The sequence below is a fragment of the Medicago sativa genome, chromosome 4, assembly GCF_051527215.1.
Source record: "Medicago sativa cultivar Bolivia chromosome 4, Bolivia_mono, whole genome shotgun sequence".
Lineage (NCBI taxonomy): Eukaryota > Viridiplantae > Streptophyta > Magnoliopsida > Fabales > Fabaceae > Medicago > Medicago sativa.
In genome coordinates, this window is record NC_140752.1 from 76,913,279 (window position 1) to 76,935,968 (window position 22,690).

Below are 22,690 nucleotides of genomic sequence, written 5' to 3' on the forward strand. Positions count from 1 at the left end.
AAAACTTATTTAATATCTAACCCGGGCAACGCCGGGTCTCTAAACTAGTATATATATATAAAGTAAGGATTTTTTATGCCACGTGTCGCTTCCACGTTTATTCTCGATATTTTTATATTTTTTTCTATATCTTATTTGACATAAAAATCTCAGCAAACTTTTGATTTTATCCACTAAATATTTTATTTAATTTTATATTTAATTCCTAATATTTTGTGTAGCCAAAATATCTCAACAAACTATATATAATACTTTCAATACTATCCATTAAATCTTCCTTTATTTTTTCTTTCTTTTTTTTAGGAAAAGAAGTTTCAATTAGTTTTTTTCATTGAGGAAAAAAAGGCTTCGATTTGATTTTTTTTAACTATAAATAAAGGAGAATTTTTTTAATCACGTAAACACATATTTTGAGCAGAAACTGAAACTCAAACCTTCTTTTGATCTAAGTTTTTTCTTTCTTCTGGTTTGACAAACATCTATACTATTGTTTCTTTTACTTATGCTTGGATTTTTATTTTTATATATACTATGAGAGGGAACTAACACCTACGAGTGAGTTTACCGATTGTTTTTTTTCTTTTTCTTTTAGGTCCTTAAACTATTGTTGCTGGCATCCATTACAAACACCTACGAGTTTCAGGTCCTTGAACTAACACCTATATTATTGTTTCTGTTTCAAGTCCTTGAACTAACTCCTATACTATTTTTTTTCCCTTTTCGTTTCAACAGTAGTGTTTTAATATTATTAATCACCTATATTATTATCACCTATACTATTTTTTCAGGTCCTTTTCGTTTTAATATTATTAATCAGTAGCGTTTTGATTTTAATAATAATATTTCAGGACCTGATATATTTTTAGTTAATTTTATATTTAATTTCTAATATTTTATGTAGCCAAAATGTCTCAACAAACTATATATAATACTTTCAATACTATCCATTAAATATTTCTTTTTTTAGGAAAAGAAGTTTCAATTAGTTACTATCTCTTTTAGCATCATATTATTCAATTAGTTTTTTTCATTGAGGAAAAAAAGGCTTCGGTTTTTTTTTTAACTATAAATCAATAGTATATATATAAAGTAAGGTTTTTTATGCCACGTGTTACTTCCACATTCATTCTCAATATTTTTATTATTTTTTCTATTTTTAAAAACCAATATTATATTGTTAAGAACATTATAATAATCTTTTTTTATAAAAAATTAGAATTTTTTTAACATGTAATGAATAAAATATAATTTTTTTAAAACGCCAAATATTCAAGATAAAACTAACGAAAATTTTGACCTAAAAATAAAATTTTAAGCTAACTTATTGCGGCGGAACGTTTTAAACAAGTATGTAAAAAATCATTAAAAAATTTAAAATTTTAAGCATAATTATACAAATTTTAATTTAACAGGGACTAAAAACACTAACGGAAAATTTTGCAGGGACTAAAAAGTGTGATTTATTTTTATATGGACTAAAAACAAAACTGCAGATATTTATAGGAACCAAAAACTTAATTAACCCTTTTTTCTATTTTAAAAATCAATATTTTATTGGGTTAATTAAGTAAATGATCCCTGTAAATATTTAGAATATCACACTTTTTAGTGCTTATAAAATTTTCCATCAGCATTTTTAGTCGCTATAAAATTTTTCTATTAGCATTTTTAGTCCCTATAAAAAATTTCCATCAACATTTTTGGTCCCTAAAATGCTTAAGGAAAATGTCACAGGACTAAAAAGTGTGATTTTATTTTACAGGGACTAAAAACAAAATTGTGAATATTTATAGGGACTAAAAACTTAATTAACCATATTTTATTTAACATAAATATCTCAACAACATTTTGATCTTATCCACTCAATATTTTCTTTAAATTTTTATTGAATTTCTAATATTTTATGTAGCAAAAATATCTCAACAAACTACACATAATACTTTCAACAAAGTTTACATATACAATTTAATTTTATGATTAAAAGACTCCAATTTGTTTATTTGTTTTTAGGAAAAGAAGCTTCAATTAGTTATTACTAATCTTTTAGCACTATATCATTCAATTAGTTTTTATGTTTGAGGGAAAAAAAGGTTCGATTAGTTTTTTTTTATTAAAAAAAGCTTCGATTAGTTTTTACGTTATCTTTTAGCAGCATATTAAAAAATATCACATATTTACATATTTTGAGCATAAGAAGAAACCCCAAACATTCTTTTTATCTAACATTTTTCCTTCTTCAGGTTTGCCAAACACCAATTTTATTATTTCTCATACATATACTTTGATATATATATATATATATATATATATATATATATACTCCCTCCGTTCTTTTTTAAGTGTCTTTTAAGAAAATTAACACAAAAATAGCGATGTGTATTTTTGCACATTTTCTTCCTATTATACCCTCATTTTCATCCACCAATAAATTCTTATTTTTTTGCACACACTTTATCTTTCCAATAAATTTAATATGTTATCTTTCTTTCGTAACAAACAATTGTCAGTTATTATCTTTTTCTCCAACAAATTTCTATTTTTTTGCGCACTCTCTCTATCATAACAAACAATCGTCAATTTTCTAAATATTGTGCAGATCTTTTTAATTATTTTAAGTCAATATGAAAATTATTCCAACTTCACATTAATCAAAAGTTAATAAAAAATTAACTTTTTTCCAACTCCTTTAATCAAAGTTAAGGCTTGAACTATGGCTTCAACCAATGTTACTGTCACACTAGAAATTTTTAACAATTGCTACTAATCTTATTTATAGAATTTTAACTCTTCTTCGAACTATTGTTTGAAAAAAATTGTTTAAATTTTAAGATAACAAGAATCAAACTTTGTTTAAAAAAAACAAACAAACAAACTTTGTTTAAATAAAAAAAACTTTAGTTTTCCAAATAGATAACATTAATTAGTTTTATTGAAAAAGATAGAAGTAATTGACAAAGGGTATAATTGATAAATCGTACCTTTAAAACACTAAAAAGACAGTTAAATAGGAACAAAAAATTTACCCTAAAAAGACACTTAAAAAGGAATGGAGGGAGTATATTTCAACCACTTTCTTCCCTTTCAATCGATTTTTCTCTCTCATACGCATGGGCCACGAAACAAACTCATGACCACATGTTTAAAGGGACCCAAAATTCTTACCACTTGGACTAATTCATTATTGATTTTGTTACAATTTTTATTCTTGCATTGAACATTCATCTCATCATTTATATTTATTTTGATGATATTATTACAATTTTAAATTAAAATAAATTCAATCTAATATACTGACACATGTATTTGTGCACATAAACTTATAAAACTTATTTAATATCTAACCCGGGCAACGCCGGGTCTCTAAACTAGTATAATATAAATTCTTATCTTTTTGAATGACACCAACAAAATAGCATTTTTATAATCAAATTTATTTAAAGGTATAATTAGAAAGAGAAAAGATAAGCCCAACACAACCTATTTTCTTTATATATATATTTATATATATTTATATATATATATATATATATATATATATATATATATATATATATATATAGTATACACATAGATTATATGAATTAAAGATTATATGAATTAAAGCTAAAAAAATATATTTGGTGGTAAAAGCTAAAAATATTAAAAATCAATAAATAATATGTTAATGTTATGTATCATCTTATATTTATGTATGCAGTTTGGTTTGTTTTAGGTTTTAAAAAATTAATCTTAAATCCAATTTGATTATAGGGATTTTCACAAAAATACATCCAAACACATCAAATAAAATGTAGTTTTGTGCGGTTTGCCATTTTTTTTATCGATTTATAATTTTTTTTTTTGGTGGGGTGCGCCAGCCCATGCAATAGTGCAAAGCATAGGCGATACTCGAGAAACCCAATAGCAAGCTATTGTGATGGCTTCTCCCCCTCAAAAAAGTAATTTAATATCATGTGACCCATTGGGCCACATATCAGATATTAAACTGATAAGAACAGATAATACACATGATCTTAGCCAAAAGGCCGAGAAAGGTATATCGATTTATAGTATTATTTTGTATCAATTTAGATGTAAACATGTCTACCATCAATCATTAACCAATGAAAAAATATTTCAATTCTTTGTTTATTAATTGATAATAAAGATTGAGATATTCTTGGATTAAAAAAAAAAGATTAAGGGGGATGTATTGGATTAGGATTCTATGGGATTTTAAAAGACTTTTTAATTATGAAAAAGTCTTGTGGTATTCAATCAAGACTTTTTGCAACTTAAAAAAAGTCTTGTGGTATTCAATCAAGACTCTTTGTCATTTTAAAAAAGTCTTGAGGTATTCAATCAAGACTTTTCATCACTTAAAAAAAGTCTCATGGTATTCAAAATCATTCAAATTTCGAAGGATTGTTTAATGAATTGGATTTTGTGGGATTTTGTAGTGTAATTTTAACAAGAAAAAGTCTTTCATGAAAAGATGAGATTTCTTGAGATTGTTTTTCATTTAAAAGTTACTATCTCTTTCTTCTCCCTTCTCTCTCTGTCTCCCCTCCCCCTCTCTCCTTTCTCTCTTCGTCTCTCTATCTTTCCATTCTCTCTCTCTCTCTATCTCCCTCCCTCTCCCTCCTCTCTTCTCTCTCTCACCTCTCTTAGAAAAACTGAAACGACTTCTCTAATTTCAAACACAAAATGAGGGCTGACACAATATTTTTTTTTTGAAAGATTTGTAAGGGCTGTCATAATTTTAAATAGGCTTAATTGCATGTTTGGTCCCTTATGTTTATTTTAGTTTTCAAGTTGGTCCCTTACGTTTTGAAAGTTTCAAGTTGGTCCCTTACGTTTTAAAAGTTTTCAAGTTGGTCCCTTACGTTTTGAAAGTTTCAAGTTGGTCCCTTATGTTTATTTTAGTTTTCAAGTTGGTCCCTTATGTTAATTTTAGTTTTCAAGTCGGTCCAAAACATAAGGGACCAACTTGAAAACTAAAATAAACATAAGGGACCAACTTGAAAACTAAAATAAACATAAGGGACTAACTTGAAACTTTCAAAACGTAAGGGACCAACTTGAAAACTAAAATAAATGTATGGGACCAACTTGAAACTTTCAAAACATAAGGGACCAACTTGAAAACTAAAATAAACATAAGGGACCAAACATGCAATTAAGCCTTTTAAATACGTACAATTGAATTTTGTGGGAATAACATTTTTAACAAATAAAAAAATGTGTATGGAGAATAATGTGTTAAGAGTGTGTTTTAGTCCCTTAAAATCTTATAAAATCCTTAAAATTTTAAAATCAATAGTAAAAGAATTTTTTATTGGTTTTATTTTTCTTTATTCAAACGCTAGAATTTATTTGTTCATTATTTTTATCATTCACGCTTGTAAGTTTGTTCTTTTTTCCCCTAAAATTCATTGAATCCTTTAAAATTTTAAAATCCCATAAAATCCTTTGAAATCCTTAAAAGTCAGTGTGATAAATCCATTAAAATCTTGAGTGTATAAAGTCTTTTAAATAAAAAGTCTTTTAAAATCTCACAGAATCAATACAATCTCACACAGTCTTTTAAAATCTTAAAAGACTTTTTTTTATTAAAATAGTCTTTTAAAATCCTAATCCAATACACCCCCCTAAAGATATTCTCTTTATTGACTAGATCCAAACATATACGTCAATTTTATTTTATTTTGTGTCCGGAGTTCGAAACCCGGACCTTGCATATATTATGCATTGCCCTTACCAACTGAGTTAAACTCACGGGGGACAGCATATACGTCAATGGTAAGACGATTTATTGCTTCCTATTTCTCATATTGATTTTTTTAGGGATATTTCTTATAGTGATTATTCATCACCTTATTCCTAGACTAGACATGCTTATTATTCTTGTCAGATGCGTTGGTGGTGGCAAAGTGAAACCAGCTCCTCAATCAATGCATTCAATTGTGAGTAAGATGATCCACCTTCCTCCACAGCCTTCTTTGCCATTTCTGCAAGCACTTTTGCTTTGTTCCTCATTTCTTTTGCGTCTTCTCCTTCCATAACCGTCTTCACAGCCTTCTCCACTGCATCCCAATGAACTTTATCACCCACCTTTCCAGCCTCTATTTTATGTATTTTAGCTCCAACAGGTACACCAATTTTAAGTACATCAGTTACCAACTTCTCATTATAAAATTCCTCAGCAGCTATAGGCCAAGTAATCATAGGTACTCCAGCAGCCACACTTTCCAAAGTTAAGTTCCATCCACAATGAGTCACAAATGCTCCAATAGCTTTATGTTGAAGAATCAAAAGCTGAGGAGACCAACCTCTTATAATTAGTCCCTTTCCTTTCATTCTTTTCTCAAATTCTAGTAGACCTTTTAATTCTCTATCTTCGTTCTTTTTCTTCACCACCCAAACAAAATCTTTCCCCGATGCTTCGAGTCCCATAGCAATTTCTTTAAGCTGAGAGTTAAGGAAGTGATTCGTACTTCCAAAGCAGACATAAACAACTGAGTTGATATCTTTTGTGTCAAGCCACTTTAGACACTCATGTTTATTGATAGAGGGTTCTTTTCCGCGGTATGATGTATCCATATCTCTGTTGTAAACTGAGAATGGACCTATATGCCATTCTTTTTTTCCAAGAACCTCTCTATAATAATCAGCATAAACACCATCAAGCTCATAGAAGCTATTGACAATAACGCCATAACTCCTCACCTCTGATTCCCTGATTTCTGCATATAATTTCGCGATGTTTTGGGTTATTGCATCATTTTTTGTGAATATATTTGGCAGCTGCAACCTTGTCATTTTTATATTCCCAGGAAGATTAGGAATAACGAATTCTTCTGTTTCAGAAGAAACATTTTTGAAAGGCTCATACTGTTCCAGGCATTGTGAAGCACACAATGAAAAGAAACCAGTGGAATGGAATACAATCCTAGGAATACCAAATTTTGTAGCAGAATCAGTTGCCCATGGAAAGAACATATCAGCAACAATGCAGTGTGGTTTTTGTTGAAGCAATAGTTCTTCAAAGGGTTGTTGAAGCAATCTAGTAGCAGTAAAGAATGTAGGAACCAGGGAAACTGTAGGGATTGCATCAACATTTTCACAGCCTTCAGGTAAACCACCCTCTACACAAGGGAACTTGATGGTTTGGATATCGATGTTATTAAAATGGATTTTGAATTGTTCTATGGATCTTAAAATGAAAGGTTTGTTGAGGGGTGTGGTAACTATGGTAGCCTTAACACCTTTTGAAGCAAATATTTTGGCCATATCAATGGTGGGTATCATATGGTCATGACTCATGAATGGGAAAAAAATTATGTGTAATAGATTGCATTGGGGACTATCCATATTTCTCACTTGTGATTTTGAACAAAATGAGGTAGATGGAGAGGATTTTGGAATGTCTATGAGCCTATCTGTGAATGATAAGTGATGTGTAAAAACAGTATTTATAACTAGTATTAGCTTGTTTTTTACTACTATTATCTTTTTGGTCAAATATGAATTGAGTATTTAATTTTTTTTATTGGAAACTTTTTTCATATTGGAGTAATAGTTATCTTTATACTTCCTTTAGGATGAAATATAAACAAAAAAATGTCTCAAAAGTTAAATGTATTTGGTCTAAATTTTGGAACAAAAATATTGTTCACATTCTCTTTTTTCTTAAATATAAACACTCATTTGACAAAAAGGTTATCCTTAAATGTAAGTTCTGTTTCAAATTACTAGCTATATTTATTTTTATTTTTCAAATACACCCTTGATTAATAACACTTGGAATAAGAAAAATCAAAATTAATGGTATACATATACAAATTATTTTAGATACATTTTTATATAAAATAAACACATTAACTACACTACCAACTTTTCTTAATAAGAGTCAAAAATGAATGATGCGCTTATATTTAGGGGCAGAGGAGGAGTGCATATAGATTATAAAAAAAGAAAGAAAAATAAAATTAATGAACATTTTCGTCGGTCAAGGACATGTTGAAAAGGCTTATATAATTTTAATGACATAATAAATATGGTCAACCTCGCTTTCTTGAAAGTAACGTCCACATTTTCGTAACCGGTGGCGGATCTTTTTGGTGGAGCCCACAGATGTCATGGCACCCCCATGTCGAAAGAAAAACAAATTACTTTTATGCAAGAAATTACCAAAATATCCCCAAATATTAATACTCACACTCTCTAGCACTCCCTCCCATAGTTTTAAAACTCGGCTCGGTCATCGACTCGGCAAGAGTATTGGGTCACTGGGTTAATGGTCGAACCACCGAGTCACTGGTTGAACCGCATGACTGAATCGGATTAAACCGGATAACTCGGTTAGATGACTCGGTCTTAAGACTAAATTTTTATAGGTATTTAACCGTATTAAATCGGATTGAACCTGTGACTCGGACACTTAAAAACTAAAAAGGTGACATATAGTATGTATATTAATATTTGTATAGCTATAATTTTTTTTAAAAAGTATAACTATATTTTGTTGACACAAATAGATTTTGTTTTGCATATAAATTAATATTAACATTTTTTTACGGATCAATTAATATTAATATAATACGTAGATTTTCTACAAAAACATACGACATGTAAAAAAAATTAAGGGAGAGATGATACGTATATTAATAAACTTTTTGAAAGGAAAAAAAACTATGTGTTTTTTCAATTTTATAAAGTTAGATGTGATATATAATATATAATAAATTACATTTGTTACAATAAACAATAAAAATTAGTTGTTGTAGTGGTTAAGCTTCTCTTGTGTACTCTAGGTGCGCGGTTCGATTTTAATTAATGATGGTAAACGTAAATTATTTATTAAACCGGTTGGCTCTGAAAACCGGCCAAGTCACCGGTTTTAGCCGGTTTTTCTCAAGTCTCACCGGTTTTCACCGGTTTAATTACACAGCCGGTCCGATGTTTGACTCAAACCGGAATACACACCGGTTCCCGGTCGGACCGGTTCGACCGGCCGGTCCGAGCCGGGTTTTAAAACTATGCTCCCTCCCCTTCCTATGTGCGTGTTTGTCTCTTAGTCACTCGATCTTCCCCTGCTTCTTCACTGATTCATCCATCATCACACTCTATTAGTCTCCAACAATCTCTCTCGATCTCTAGTGTCTCTCAATCTCCCTAGAGCATCTCCTCTGTCACTCTCTGATAACATTATATTTTATAGTATTTTCCATTACAAAATTGTTTAATAAAGTTATATTTTTATACAAGTTTAATTTTTTATTTTACTACATTTTTCTTTGTTATTGAATAAAAAGGTAAAATGAAAGGTGTATGAAGTAATGGTGCAAAATGGACTAGAATCTTCCAAAGGATCAAAACTTGTTGACCAAGCCATGACTTAGGGCATTCAAATGGAACTCAAGACCAATTTCATTGATCATGAAGTAAATTTCATTGAAAGATCTTAGATACCATTATTCACTAAAATATTTAGCTATTTTCCGATAAGGAAAGCAAAGGGAGGTTGCCAGAAATATAAGATTAGACATAAGGTTTGAAGCATGAGAATAGTCTAAGACTTTTTGGGATGTAAAAATGGGTATTTAGGCTTAATGGGTCGAGCTAACATGGATTCCCGTAAGAATAAGACTTCGTGTTAGTGAATGATGAATTGTTTTTATAGCGGCGTCTAAGATAAGGATTCAAGATTATTGTATACACATGGACCCATGATATACCAAAGTCTTTCAACAACTAATATTGTTTTGAGTATGGAAAGATGAATTGTTTGTACATATATTGGTCTATGCAATTAAATAGAAAAACAAGAACATAGAGATAATATTGTTGGGATTAAGTTTCATTAAATTATTGTCTAATGTCCTTCATTGATCGATTATATACTCATATTTCAATTATAACCTCACATGTCGCTCATCGCACGTTTCCATGGTTGTACAAAGAGATATTATTGTTGGGATTAAGTTTTGTTAACTTATCGTCTAATGTCCTTCATCTTCAATGCTTGAGTCTTATTTCCTAGCTAGTGATTTGTTATTGCTCCATGTCTCGTGTTTTTGTATTTTGTTGGTGATTGGTTTAATTTCAGCTTATAAATCACTTTTGAGTCATGTCTTTGCACTCCTTGTACGGGTTGGGGTCTCTTTTTGGTTTAATATATTTCATCTTGGTTTGTTCAAAAAATAAGTATATTAAGTGTGTTTGGTTCAGCTTTGAATATAATTGATTCTGAGAGAATTGATTTATGTTTGGATACAATTATGTAGAATTGATTAAACAAACTGAATGTTGTTTGGATGATTTTGATCAAAATTGCTTTTGAATGTATAATTACTAAAATAGACATAGCTAAAGGAGAATTGATAAAGAAGGAGAATTGATAAAGGGCAATAAAGGAAAATAATAGGTTGTAATAATAAAATATACAATTTACTGTTTATAATTGATTCTAGAAAAGCTAGAAGCTAGGATTTGTAGCTTCATGGAAAATTGCTTATAATTGCTTTTTGGCTAGAATTGCTTCTCTGAAAAGCCAAACCAAACATGTTGTTTTTTGGCTAGAACTGCTTATAATTGCTTTTTGGCTAGAATTGCTTCTGAAAAGCTAAACCAAACAGGCCCTTAAGTGTTTAATTATAGGGTCATGTTAACTTGTGCATTAAGGACACATGTTAAGAAACTCAAAAGTATAAATATTTTCTAAAGTTTTGTGCATTCAATTTATTGCAAATTCAAAATTTAAATTCAATGCACACATTTCAATAAAAAGTAACTATATTTAATTCATTAACCTGTGTCTTAAGGACACAAGTTATTTTTCCCTTAAAAGGTGGCATAAGGTGACATATCAAACAAAAAATGTCACATTGGTGCAAAATTAATGAAGAGCTGCCAAAGCATACATGGGGTATACTTAAAAGGTCAAAATCGCTCAACAAAATTGTACTACAATTTAAAAACCATAATTATAACGAATACATCGTGACTAATTGTGAATTGTGATTGGTTATCTAACACCACTTTAAAAAAAAAAAAAAAAAAAAAAAAAAAAAAAGGCGTTTTCTGTCAAATCTGGAACTTCAGCAATTTTGCTATCTCCTTTAAACTTTTATGCCAAATCATGAGAGTAATTGTGCTTTTGGTGAATTTTTTTCATTGATCTCTTTGATCATATAAACGGCAGAATTCTACTTCAAAAGATTTTTTGAGAAACTAAACCAACCCACTCAAATTGATATAGGAGAGAATCACTTAACTAGCCCATTTAAATTGGCACATGAGATAATCGAACATGACATTTTGAGAAGGAGCATACTTCAAGCTCCAAACCAATACTACTAGGTCAGCCCAAACGAGAATTCTACTTCAAAAGTTTTAATGTTACATTTTCATGACTCGAATTTGCACAATAAAAAAATGTTTATGATACGATCCCAACAAACTCACATTATTTCAAGTTTACGGTCTCTCTTGACATATGTAACGCACAAAATAAAATTATCTTAGAAAACTTCTAGTTTAAAACGAAGTTAAAGAAAAAGTTAATGTAGTAGTTTAAACACTAACTAACCCGAGTGTTAGCCGGTTATCCTAGAATCATTTGGTTGAAAATTTGTCTTTCAACTTTGATGACCTAGGTATGATTTCTAATACACCGACAAAAGAGAGTGTTCTTAACATTTATTGATACTAAGATATGTGTCATCAACTTTAAACACACAACATGATGAACAAACATATTACCACTAATTGCATACATTAGTGTGCACGTGACTTCAAATTCTCAATTAAATTGCTAAAATCATTGTAAGAAGATCCACCAACCTCCACAGCTCTTCTAGCCATCTTCCCAAACTCCTTTGCTCTGCTTCTCATTTCCTCTGCTTCATCACCAACCATGATCCTTCTCACTGCCTTCTCTATAACATCTTTCTTCACAGGCTCACCTCCACCCATTCCAATCCATGTTTGCACCCCAACACCAACACCAATCTTAACTATATCACTCAAAAACTTTGCATTGTAAAATTGTTCTCCATACATTGGCCATGTCACCATTGGTAACCCTGCACTCACTCCTTCCAATGTTGAATTCCATCCACAATGTGTCACAAACCCTCCAACTGATTCATGATCCAATATCATCACTTGTGGTGCCCAACCTCTTATGATCAATCCTTTACCACTACCTTCAATTCTTTCCTCAAAACCTTCTGGTAGCCACTCCAAATTTTCACCTTCACTTTTAGCACTTTTCCTCACAACCCAAATGAATGGAACTTCAGAAGCTTCAAGTCCCATTGCAATTTCCTTAAGCTGAGCGTCGCTGAAAACCGTCATGCTACCAAAACAAACATAAATAACTGAATTTGGTTCTTTTGATTGTAGCCATTTCAAACACTCGTGCTCATCGATCGATGCTTCTCTTCCTCTACATGCTTTGTCTTCAGTGTCTCTATTGCATAACGAAACTGGTCCTAAATGCCAAGCTTTTCTTCCAAGCTCGTGTCTATAATGATCAGCATAAACAGGTTCAAGTTCATAGAAAGTGTTTGCAATCACACCAAAGCTTTTCACCTCTGATTCATTAGACTCTTCCAATAGCTTTGTGAAGACTTTATCATGCTGAGGAAGTTGCGGTAACTGCATCTTCGTCAGTGTGATTTCGCCAGGAAGATTAGGAACAACAAAAGGTTCTGTGTAAGATGAAACTTTGTCTTGTGGTTTGTACTGTCTTGTACAAGCCAAAACACATAGAGGAAAGAAACCTAAACCATGAAACACAATCCTAGGAATGTTGAATTTAGCTGCAGAATCAGTTGACCAAGGGAAAAACATGTCAGCAACTAAACAATCTGGTTTTTCTTGTTCCAAAACATGTTCAAGTGGTTCCCTTAGAAGAAGAGTTGATTTCATGAACTTGATGAACTTGTCTGGTGCTAATGCTGATTCAGAATTTTCGCAACCTTCCGGTAAACCAGTTTCTTCAGGTGAAGGGAATTTGATGGTTTTGATGTTGATTTTGGCTTTTCCAATGGTTCTTGAAATGAGAGGTACGTTGAGATGGGTTGTGACAATGGTGACTTTGAGTCCTCTTGAAGAGAAGACTCTTGCAAGGTCTACACAAGGTATGATGTGGCCATTGGCTAGAAATGGGAAGAAGATTATGTGAAGTTCGTGATTTTCGTTACCCATGGTGAGTTTGGTGAGTTCTGGATTTTTGCAATGAGAGGGAAAAGATGAAGACTATGCTAAAGTTTTGTTGCTTATATAAAGATGTAGTTAGTGCTGTCTTGCAATCGCGTTTTGCACGGGCTATTAATATATTATTTGTTCTTATAAAGTTTTTCATTTATATTATTGTTTGAATATTGATTTATACGTATTTTTTTATATAACACTTGGCTATGGTACAACATGCATGGATGAGATCTGTTCACCACGCAGTCCACGAGCTCATTTTAAAAATATATATATATAGCAGAGTGCTAATGTTATTTTTTCCTTTCTTTTTTTTTAATGACAAAAGCAGAGTGCTAATGTTGTTCATAGTATTTAACTTTCACGTAATTTATCAAATTTTTATGATTCAAATTCATTATTTTTCAAATCCTTACTCCCTCTCTGTAAATAAACCATTAGTTAATACTATCAAGTTTGTTAAAATATGAAAAAGCAAAAAAATTTACATACACATATAAATGATATTTTATCGACATATTATTTTATTTTTTTGGTCAAGATTTTATCGACATATCAAGTACACTATCAAATATGAAGAAAAAAATACACTATCAATCATACTTTAAAAAAACTACACTATCAACTAGTAAGTGGAGAAGAAACAAAAGGTGTTTATATATAAAGACGTGGAGGCGTTGCTTTAGAAAAGAGACATGTGAGTTCAATTACACCACTTTGTCCCCATTTTGGAGGAGCATATTGATAGACCATCAAAGCTTAACCTGGCACACCGATGCACTCTAGCTTGAAAATATTTTGATCTCTTCTTCCCTCTTCTAACTCTCTATCTCTCTCTTAATCTTACTATTTATTTTTCTTCATTAAAAACAAAAAATATATAATTAAAAGGGAAAGAGTAAGATTAAGAGAGAGAGTTAGAAGATAGAAATAGAGAAAAATAAAGGAGTTGATCCAATTAGGTTTATAAATAGGAGACATCAATAATCTTAAATTCTTAATATCTTACTTCCTCGATCCTAAATTATGAAGAAAAAAAAATTTTCTCAAATTATAAATCAATAATATGAATAAAGCATTAATGTTATTTTTTTATTATACTCTTATTCTCTCTTTAAATTCTTTAATTTATATTTCTCATATCATAAATGAAGGATAATTTTGTAAAATAATTTAAAATTTCTCTTTCTTATACAAAATTAATTACATTTTTTAATTTATGCAAACTAATCAAAATGACTTATAATCTGAGATGGATGGAGTATAAGTTAATAATTTTGAAAAGTGGAGTTGTTTTTTCATTAAATTTACCCACACGGCACAAGATGTGCATAAATGGAGGGAAATAACATCAGTCCACATGCTTTACACAGTACAGATGTAACCAAACAAAACAACATATACCCAAAGGCTACATCCATTGTGAGGTACATCTTTCTTTGTAACTCATAAGAACCATCTGCTTACTGCATAATTATGCAGAAGATGGTTTTCAATTCTGCACCAACACTTGCATCATTCCTCAAATATAATATTCAAGTTAACCAATGTACTCAAAGGCCATTCCATAACATGCAATCATCTCAAAATAACCGTAAACCTTGACACCCATATTTCTTGCATTGGATAAATACTTGAATTGATAACCAGCTCCATTTAGCTGAAGTCAATGTCCCAAAGTTCTACATAATGTCTTGTTCCTGCTTTCCTAAAACCAGTCTTCACTTTTTTTGGACACAACTTGCTCCTACAACACCTTACTTGCGCCAACTTCCTCTTCCCGTAATTGAGTATATACTGTTACTGCTCAACAAAAAACTTAGCATTAACATCTCTTCTGCAATAGGACTACTCAGCCATCACAAAACTTCTATTTCTCGATACTACCCGTTTCTTGACCTTGTAATGTCGTATCAAATCAAACCTGATACATATAACGATCAAGCCTCCATTCACCAAATCGCTTGTCCCATCAACTGCCCCTCAAACACATTATCGGACAGAGACACCACTGTTGAATTTGAAGACAACCTTTTACCTTTGATTTTAGTCATAGAGTGGAGTAAGTCCAACCAGATACTTTATTGGCTTTTATATTAGATTAAGCGAAGTTATGTATTGATGATTGAATTGACAAGTGGAGATCTTTTGAGAAATGGAGATGTTCATTACTAAAGTTTTAACATATAAATGCGCGTATTTAAAAGTGGTGACATATAACATATATTTATATCCTAAAGTTTTAGTAATTGATATCTTTATTTCTTTTGAGAAATTGAGAAGATCTCTACTAGAACACACATCTTAGTTTGTATGGTTTGTAAAGGTTCAATATGAGTTCATGTCATCACATACAGTGTTTATTGAATAGCATTTCAATTGAGTCATAATGTGAATAGAAAAGTTACTATTCTAGCATTGTCCCTCAGAGGTGAATAGCACTTGTCTTGCATTGTTTAACAATCTAAACTTGGCTTGCCAATCTACAAACTTTAAGCTCCTGAATCAATGCATGAATATCACCATAAGAACTTCCACCTTCTTCAACAGCTCTTTTAGCATTCTCAGAAATACTTTTAACTCGCCTTCTCATTTCATCTGTCTCTTCACTCTCCGCCATCAACTTCTTCACTGCCAACTCCACCTTCTCTCTTCCAACCAACTCTTTCCTTTCTACATCCCAAGACCCCCACTCTCTACTACCAACTTGAACCCCAATCCCCAACACATCAGTTATCAACTTCTCATTGATAAATTGCTCAGCTGAAAGTGGCCAAGTCACCATAGGAACTCCAGCACACACACCTTCTAAAGTTGAGTTCCATCCACAATGAGTCATAAACCCTCCAACAGCCTCATGCTCCAATATCAAAAGCTGAGGAGCCCAACCTCTAAAAATCAAACCTTTATCCATTTCCTTCATTCTCCTTTCAAATTCATCAAGAACCCAATCTTTTTCATTTTTAGATGAGTTGAGAATCTTCCCAACCACCCAAATGAATGATTGATCAGAAGCTTCTAAACCATAAGCAATTTCCTTGAGTTGTTTCATTGGTACGCGGGCTACGCTCCCAAAACTTATGTAAAGAACTGAATTGGGTTTCTTAGAATTCAACCAATTCAAACAACTTTGTTCATCTATAGTGGGTTGTTTCCCTCTTTCTTTCTTATCTTCTACGCTTCTGTTGCAAAGAGAAACTGGTCCTACAAGCCATGCTTTCTTTCCCAGTTCGTTTCTTACGTAATCAGCATAAGCTGGTTCCAAATCATAAAAACTATTGATAAGAATACCAAGGCTGTTTTCCTCTAATTGCTTTATCCTATCAGAAAACTGAGATGGGTTTCTCATGAAAATCGGAATCTGAGACCGTGTCATCTCGATTCTATCAGGAAGCCCAGGAACAATGAAAGGTTCTGAGTCTGAACTCAGATTCCCAAACACAACATGTTTTCTCATATTTTCAATGACACAACGCGGGAAACACCCGTTGCCATTGAAGACAATTCTTGGAATTTTGAGTTCATCGATGATGTCACCAGCCCAACGATGAAACATGTCAACAACTATACCATCTGGTTTGTGTTGGACTAGAAACTGTTTCAGAGGTTCAAGGAGAATCGAGGTATCGATCATGGGACCAGCAGACATGTCTGTGTCAGTTACTTCTTTATTTTCAGGAGTTGTAAGAATTTGTATTGTGATGGGATGATTGGATTTTTGGTCTCTGGTGATTGAGTTTTGGAATTGAAGAGCGTTAGAGGGTGTGGTTAGGATTGTAGATGTAGCTCCATGTTTTGCAAACACTCTTGCTGTGTCTACCATTGGAATCTGATGACCTCCACCTACAAAGGGGAAGAAGTATATTTTAACTGCATCAGTTTCATGGTTCATGTTGAAATGGAGATGATGATGCTCACAGCTCACTTGACTTGCTTAGTGAGAAACTTTGAATTATGAGGAAGATGAAGGTCCAATTATGTTGAAAATGGAAGAGTTATGTTATAGAATCATTCTTTGTACGGCCAATCAGAAAAGTTTGACATGAAAACGTCATGAATGACATATACAACCATGAGACATCTCACATGTTGACGGAGTCTCTAGGTATGGATAGATGAAAAATGAACCTATAGGACCACTTGGTGCATGTTTGAATCAGCTGTGACTTCAGCAAATGATTTGGTCAAACTCACGTTCAATGCATGCATATGTTATGCTAGAGTGCATTGCTTATTTTGATAAATGTTCTGGAATGTATGCCAAAACTTATTTATAGAATTTGGATAATTAAATAACTCATATAATGGTGTCTTCACAATCTCATCTAGGTTGCATTGTTTTAAACTTTGCATTCACACACTAGATGTTGATTTTTGAAAATGTGTATGTTTTTTCTTGTTTCGTTTCTTACGGTGAATCGTTTCATTTGCTTTTGAAAATTGGGATTTTTGTTGTTTTTCAAAAAGTGAATTGTTTCACTAAATTGAATGATGGGATTTAAATGGAGGATGATTTTTTTATGGATTATGCTTGTTACTACGAAAAATTCATTAACGAAAACAAAGAATGATACACCACTCACCATGTTTTCTGCCAAACACCAACTTTTATTTTTATTTTTTTGTTGTTAAAAAAATGAAAGAAATTGATGCAGAGCAAGGCTATTTCTTGGTTTTCGTTGAAATCCCTTCGTGGGATATAGCACTGCTCTTTTTTAATTCATGGAGAAATTTCACAAGCATGCCTATATTAGTTATTCAATTAAACAAGGAAGTTGTGATGATACAAATAGGAAAGAGGATGAGAAGATCGGGACATTATATATCATGTTTAAACTATAATGCTAACCAATTTGCAAATTATATTACACAGTTCTCATAATGCTAACCAATTTGCAAATTATATTACACAGTTCTCAAAATGATCTTACTCCAATCCCATACCTATCAAGATTTAAGAGAGCCTATACATATATTAACTGGATATATACTTTTTTAAGCCTAAAAAATTCAACGCACAGAAACAATGTCGGGTAAGGAGATCGATAACTCACTTTCCTCTAAATGGTTTGAGTATATTAATCATCCACTTTAAAGGTCTCTGAAGGTCATCACAAGTTGCCTTCAGCTCCCCTTTTGGGCTGATACATCCATTCTTAATAGACAAAATATCCACCTGACTATGACTACAGGAGCACTTGAATTCTGTTTTTGTCAAACTATGCGAGCCTCTCACCAGAGCGCTTTGACAGCAGAGCCGCCTTAACAATATTCCCCCTTGTAATAAGTCCAACCTAGCAAAAATGTGAAAATCAATCAGCTGAAGTCATTGATGTAATAACAAAAGTTAAAGTTTAAACTTTCAAGAGATTAATAAATAACTCACCAGCTTTCCATCCTTGTCTACCACAGGTAGTCGACGATATTTTGTTTCAAGCAACAGCCTAGTACAAGAAGTAATAGTGTCAGGCATCAGGAGAACAATGTTCACAACCAAGATTGTCATTATAGGATGGATGTGAGATTAGAAATCTCATTAAAAAAGATTCAATTCCATGGATACGTGTAAATCAAATGGTTGTACTTATGTTACAATAAATTACCATATATTTTTGCTGTCCTAGTATATAAGAAAGAAATTATAAACTATTATGACATCAGTAACATAATAGTGAGAGGAAAAAAGCCATTCAATATGTATGTGAAATGTGATAGGTAACCCCTTGGTCAGTTATTTACCTAGTTAGTTAGTTTGTTAATAGTTGGGGGCTGGGACTGGGATAACAGGGAAAATAAAACTGGGCTATAAATAAGAAGAGGGGTTGAGAGAAGGAGCTATCTAGTCATTTCAGAGAGTTGGGCCTTCCGGCATGTGGGAGGTTACAGACCCTCGAAGTCTAAGCAGTAAAAAACCAGTATGTATCAACAAGCATCAAAGCTAAGAGGAGTTAATAGGAGGAACTATCTTGTCAACGGAGAATCCTATGGGAAATTGAGAGATTGCAGACATTTAAAGTTTTTCACTTTTGTTCGTTAACCAACGGGATTCTTCCCTAATTATTCGTAAAAAAGAAATAGTGGTTCTTATCAGTATGTAAAATCAGTACCTGGCAGCATCCTCCAGACTAGTGGATTCATGAACAACAAGTGGACTTGGAGTCATTAAGTCACCGACAACTTTTCCATTGGTCTTACTAAGCAGCTTTTGTATCTCATTGAATGTCTGCCATACAAAACAATAATTAGAACTGCACGTAAGTAGCCAGTTAACAGAATGATAATAGTTATCACTAAACAATTAAAATTCCTAGATTAAGGTTTTTCTCAAATGCATGTCATGGGTGAAAATTTAAATAGGTATCACTATCAGCAGCACCTGACAAAATGAGTGGATTGAGGAAAATGTGCAATCAAATATTCATCAAACATTGAAATAAAATATGGGAAATGCTAACCGGTGCCCCCTGGGGATCTTGCTAAGGAAACAAATATAGAAGTGTTGCATTGGAACTTGTGTGATCAATTTAAGAGTGTTGTTTTCAACTTAAAACTTGCTTTGTTTGACTTCCTTAACCAGTGCCTTAGGGGCACAGTGCACTGGTTAGCATAACCCATAAAATATATGGTTGGTTATATCCCAAATCAAAACTTGTGAGCATAATTATTCATCTTCATCATAATTGAAAAATATCAAACCATATTAAAACAAAATCAGCCTATAGAACCAGTTAGCATCAATTTAAGATGAATTAATCATGATTTGACAGAAAATTAGTTGAATGTATTTAGAAACATTCATACAGTGATCCAATTATTGTTTATATGACAACAGCAAGGTTGCAGAACATAAAACAGCCATACTTACTTTCCAAGTACTGTCCACATCAGGGAATAGGCTTGCATCACTGCTACCTAAAAGCGACAGCAAACAATCGGTAAGAACTTAGCAACAGTATGAAGATAACTATTTATCTTCTTTACTCACTTCCCAAAACAGAAACTACTGTTTCTTTCTCATTAACATGCAAACAGACATAAACATATCGGTATCTTCTATGTTTCAACAACTACAACACAAAATTTGAAGACAAAATACACAATTATAACCATTCTCAAGGCTTTCAAGAAAAATGATTTAATTTTGCCACTTTAAAGTACAGTAGTACAGAAGACAAAATATTAATGATGTCCTATGTACCTGATATTGTATCAATTGCTAACAAGTCATAATCTGAAACAACTCCAACCTACATCACCCAAAAAAAGAAACAAAACGAAAAAAACAAGTACAATGAGTAACTAAAACAACACATATCAGTGTACTTGCATTTTTTGTACATAACCACAACATAACTAAATTAATCAAGTACCAGATTCCATTCATCATCAATCACCGGAAGACCACTTATTCTGTTCTTGACAAGAGCCTCCAAAGCTATAACAAAAACAAAAAATCACAACCATGTAAAATTAACATTGGATCACATAATAACAATAAGGCTTAAATATGATTAGGCTATAATCTCAGAGGCTAAAATCATATTTAAATCTAACTAAAAAAAGAAACAATTATGAGTGGAACCCACCTTCATCAACGGAAGTAGTGGTTTTAACAACATGCAAATTATGCTTCTTAGTCATAAAATCAGAAACTGTATAGGTTCCATTCGCGCGCTAAAATAAAATAAAATAAAATAAAAACTATATTAGAAAAAAAAATAATAAACACGGTAGCGTAATAAAAAAGCTTGATCCGAAGAAAAAGAACACTTACCGGGACCGAATTAACGGTTTGGGATGAAACAACAGTGAACCCAGCGGATTGCGCAAAACGGTGTCGTTTTGGTAGGGCGGAAGAAGGAAGCAAAGAATGGCATTGAGGTAAAATGACCCGATGTGGAGTGCTAAGTGGGAGAGTGTTAATCAAATGAATCGAACTCATTGTTTTTTTGTTTTCTATTTTTTTTCTACGAATCGAAGCAACAAAGCCGAATCCGTGTTCTATTTCCTTTCTTAGGAAAACAAAAAATGATCTGGTGTTATTTTGAGAGGTGAATTTAGATGATTCTATTATTTTAGGGGAAGAATATGAATAGGAAGAAGATGAAATAATTGAATTGAATGATGGCGGTGGTGGAATAAGAATGAATGAATATAATAATCAGAATATAGAAAGAGAGAGAATATATATATATATATATATATAGAGAGAAATAAATAAATAAATAAAAAAGGGAAAATTGGTTGAAGGAAAAGTAGAAGACGTGAGCGTACTTTACTTTTCCGTTGAAGGCGGTGTGGAATGCGATCAATGTGGACACTGAGTCGGTATCGGGATCTGGCAACGGTGTCGTTTTGTTTAAGATCGCGTGTGTGTTTAATGTGTGTATTGAATTTTCCTGTTTCTTTGTTTTTGGTTAACAGTTTCTAATTTTCGAAGTTTCATCTGTTGTACATTGTGGAATTTTGGGACCAATTTCACTCGCACCATAATTTTCAAAGTCAAATTTTTATTTTGACAACAACAAATCATATTTAGTGGAGTACATCAAGGTAATATAAATTCTTCTTCGCAAATTATATTTAGTGCAGGATCCTATATTTTTGTGGGTAAATTTAATTGGATTGAATGTTGTAGTATTTTCAAATAAAATTTAAGATGACAATAAACATGATTGAGACAGACATAAAGGTATGTTTGTTTTAAGCAGTGGCGAAGCTCGCACAAAATTTATGCAGAGGCCAACTATAAAAAAGATTTTTTTTTTGAAAACAAACATATTAAATTTAAGAATAAAATATATTTTTGGTCTCATAAATTATAATTTTTTAGGTTTACTCCTTAAAAAAAAAAATATTCAATTTTTGTCTCAGTTTTTTAAAATTTTACAAAGAAAAATGTTTTTAGTCTTGAATTTAATCTCTAACAAAAAATTAAGGACTAAAATTAACAAATTTTAGGAACTTAACATAAAAATCGTTATTTAGAAATGTTGGACAAAATGCGTTTCAAGAACCCAATATCATCAATAATTGTTTGTTTAATAATAGATTAATAATGTTTTTTCAAATGTAAATAAATAGGTTATTTGCAAGAAACTCATTGTCCATTTAATTTGTCTATGACTATTGTCTTGATAATTTTTATTGTTGAAAAAGGTTTCTCTATTGTTATTATTGAGACCGGAAGTATCAAACCAATACAAATAAATTTATCAATCTTGTAGTGATTTTTTTACTTTACTATTGAAGTTAATTTTTGCAATTGAACTTATTTGGAGTAGCTCAATGTTTATTATTTGGGGTAGCCAGATATAAATCCATACCGACCAATTCAAAAATAATATTTTTTTGGGGTAGCCAAGACTACCCCTTGCATATGGAGGTCTTCGCCCCTGGTTTTAAGGTTTATAATATGATTTTCGGGAATGTGAGATTGGAAATGAAACATTCTCATATTTATTTCAAGTTTTGAAAATTTGTTCAC

General features: G+C 31.7%; 4 protein-coding genes and 1 non-coding gene across 5 annotated transcripts; all 5 read right to left on the reverse strand.

Annotated features, from left to right (window-relative positions):
• Nucleotides 1-3,843: 3,843 nt before the first annotated feature.
• Nucleotides 3,844-4,038, reverse strand: LOC146932075 (U2 spliceosomal RNA). The gene has a single exon (XR_015009031.1). It is a non-coding gene; the product is annotated as a U2 spliceosomal RNA (small nuclear RNA).
• Nucleotides 4,039-5,740: 1,702 nt separating this feature from the next.
• Nucleotides 5,741-7,405, reverse strand: LOC146932076 (putative UDP-glucosyl transferase 73B6). The gene has a single exon (XM_085703676.1). It carries the CDS (start codon nt 7,351-7,353, stop codon nt 5,890-5,892), a length of 1,464 nt encoding a protein of 487 aa, XP_085559802.1. The 5' UTR covers nt 7,354-7,405; the 3' UTR covers nt 5,741-5,889.
• Nucleotides 7,406-11,519: 4,114 nt separating this feature from the next.
• Nucleotides 11,520-13,363, reverse strand: LOC146932077 (putative UDP-glucosyl transferase 73B6). The gene has a single exon (XM_085703678.1). The coding sequence runs from the start codon at nt 13,195-13,197 to the stop codon at nt 11,761-11,763; it is 1,437 nt and encodes a 478-aa protein (XP_085559804.1). The 5' UTR covers nt 13,198-13,363; the 3' UTR covers nt 11,520-11,760.
• Nucleotides 13,364-15,429: 2,066 nt separating this feature from the next.
• LOC146932078 (abscisate beta-glucosyltransferase-like) lies at nt 15,430-17,476 on the reverse strand. Its single transcript, XM_085703679.1, has one exon. It carries the CDS (start codon nt 17,093-17,095, stop codon nt 15,668-15,670), a length of 1,428 nt encoding a protein of 475 aa, XP_085559805.1. The 5' UTR covers nt 17,096-17,476; the 3' UTR covers nt 15,430-15,667.
• A 529-nt stretch (nt 17,477-18,005) lies between these two features.
• On the reverse strand, nt 18,006-21,362 carry LOC146932079 (CBS domain-containing protein CBSX2, chloroplastic-like). The gene is made up of 8 exons (XM_085703680.1): nt 20,978-21,362; nt 20,790-20,877; nt 20,574-20,638; nt 20,402-20,450; nt 20,069-20,115; nt 19,311-19,426; nt 18,590-18,647; nt 18,006-18,497 (listed from the first exon to the last, which is right to left on the reverse strand). The coding sequence occupies exons 1-8, from the start codon at nt 21,143-21,145 to the stop codon at nt 18,423-18,425; spliced, it is 666 nt and encodes a 221-aa protein (XP_085559806.1). The 5' UTR covers nt 21,146-21,362; the 3' UTR covers nt 18,006-18,422.
• Between the last annotated feature and the right edge of the window lie 1,328 nt (nt 21,363-22,690).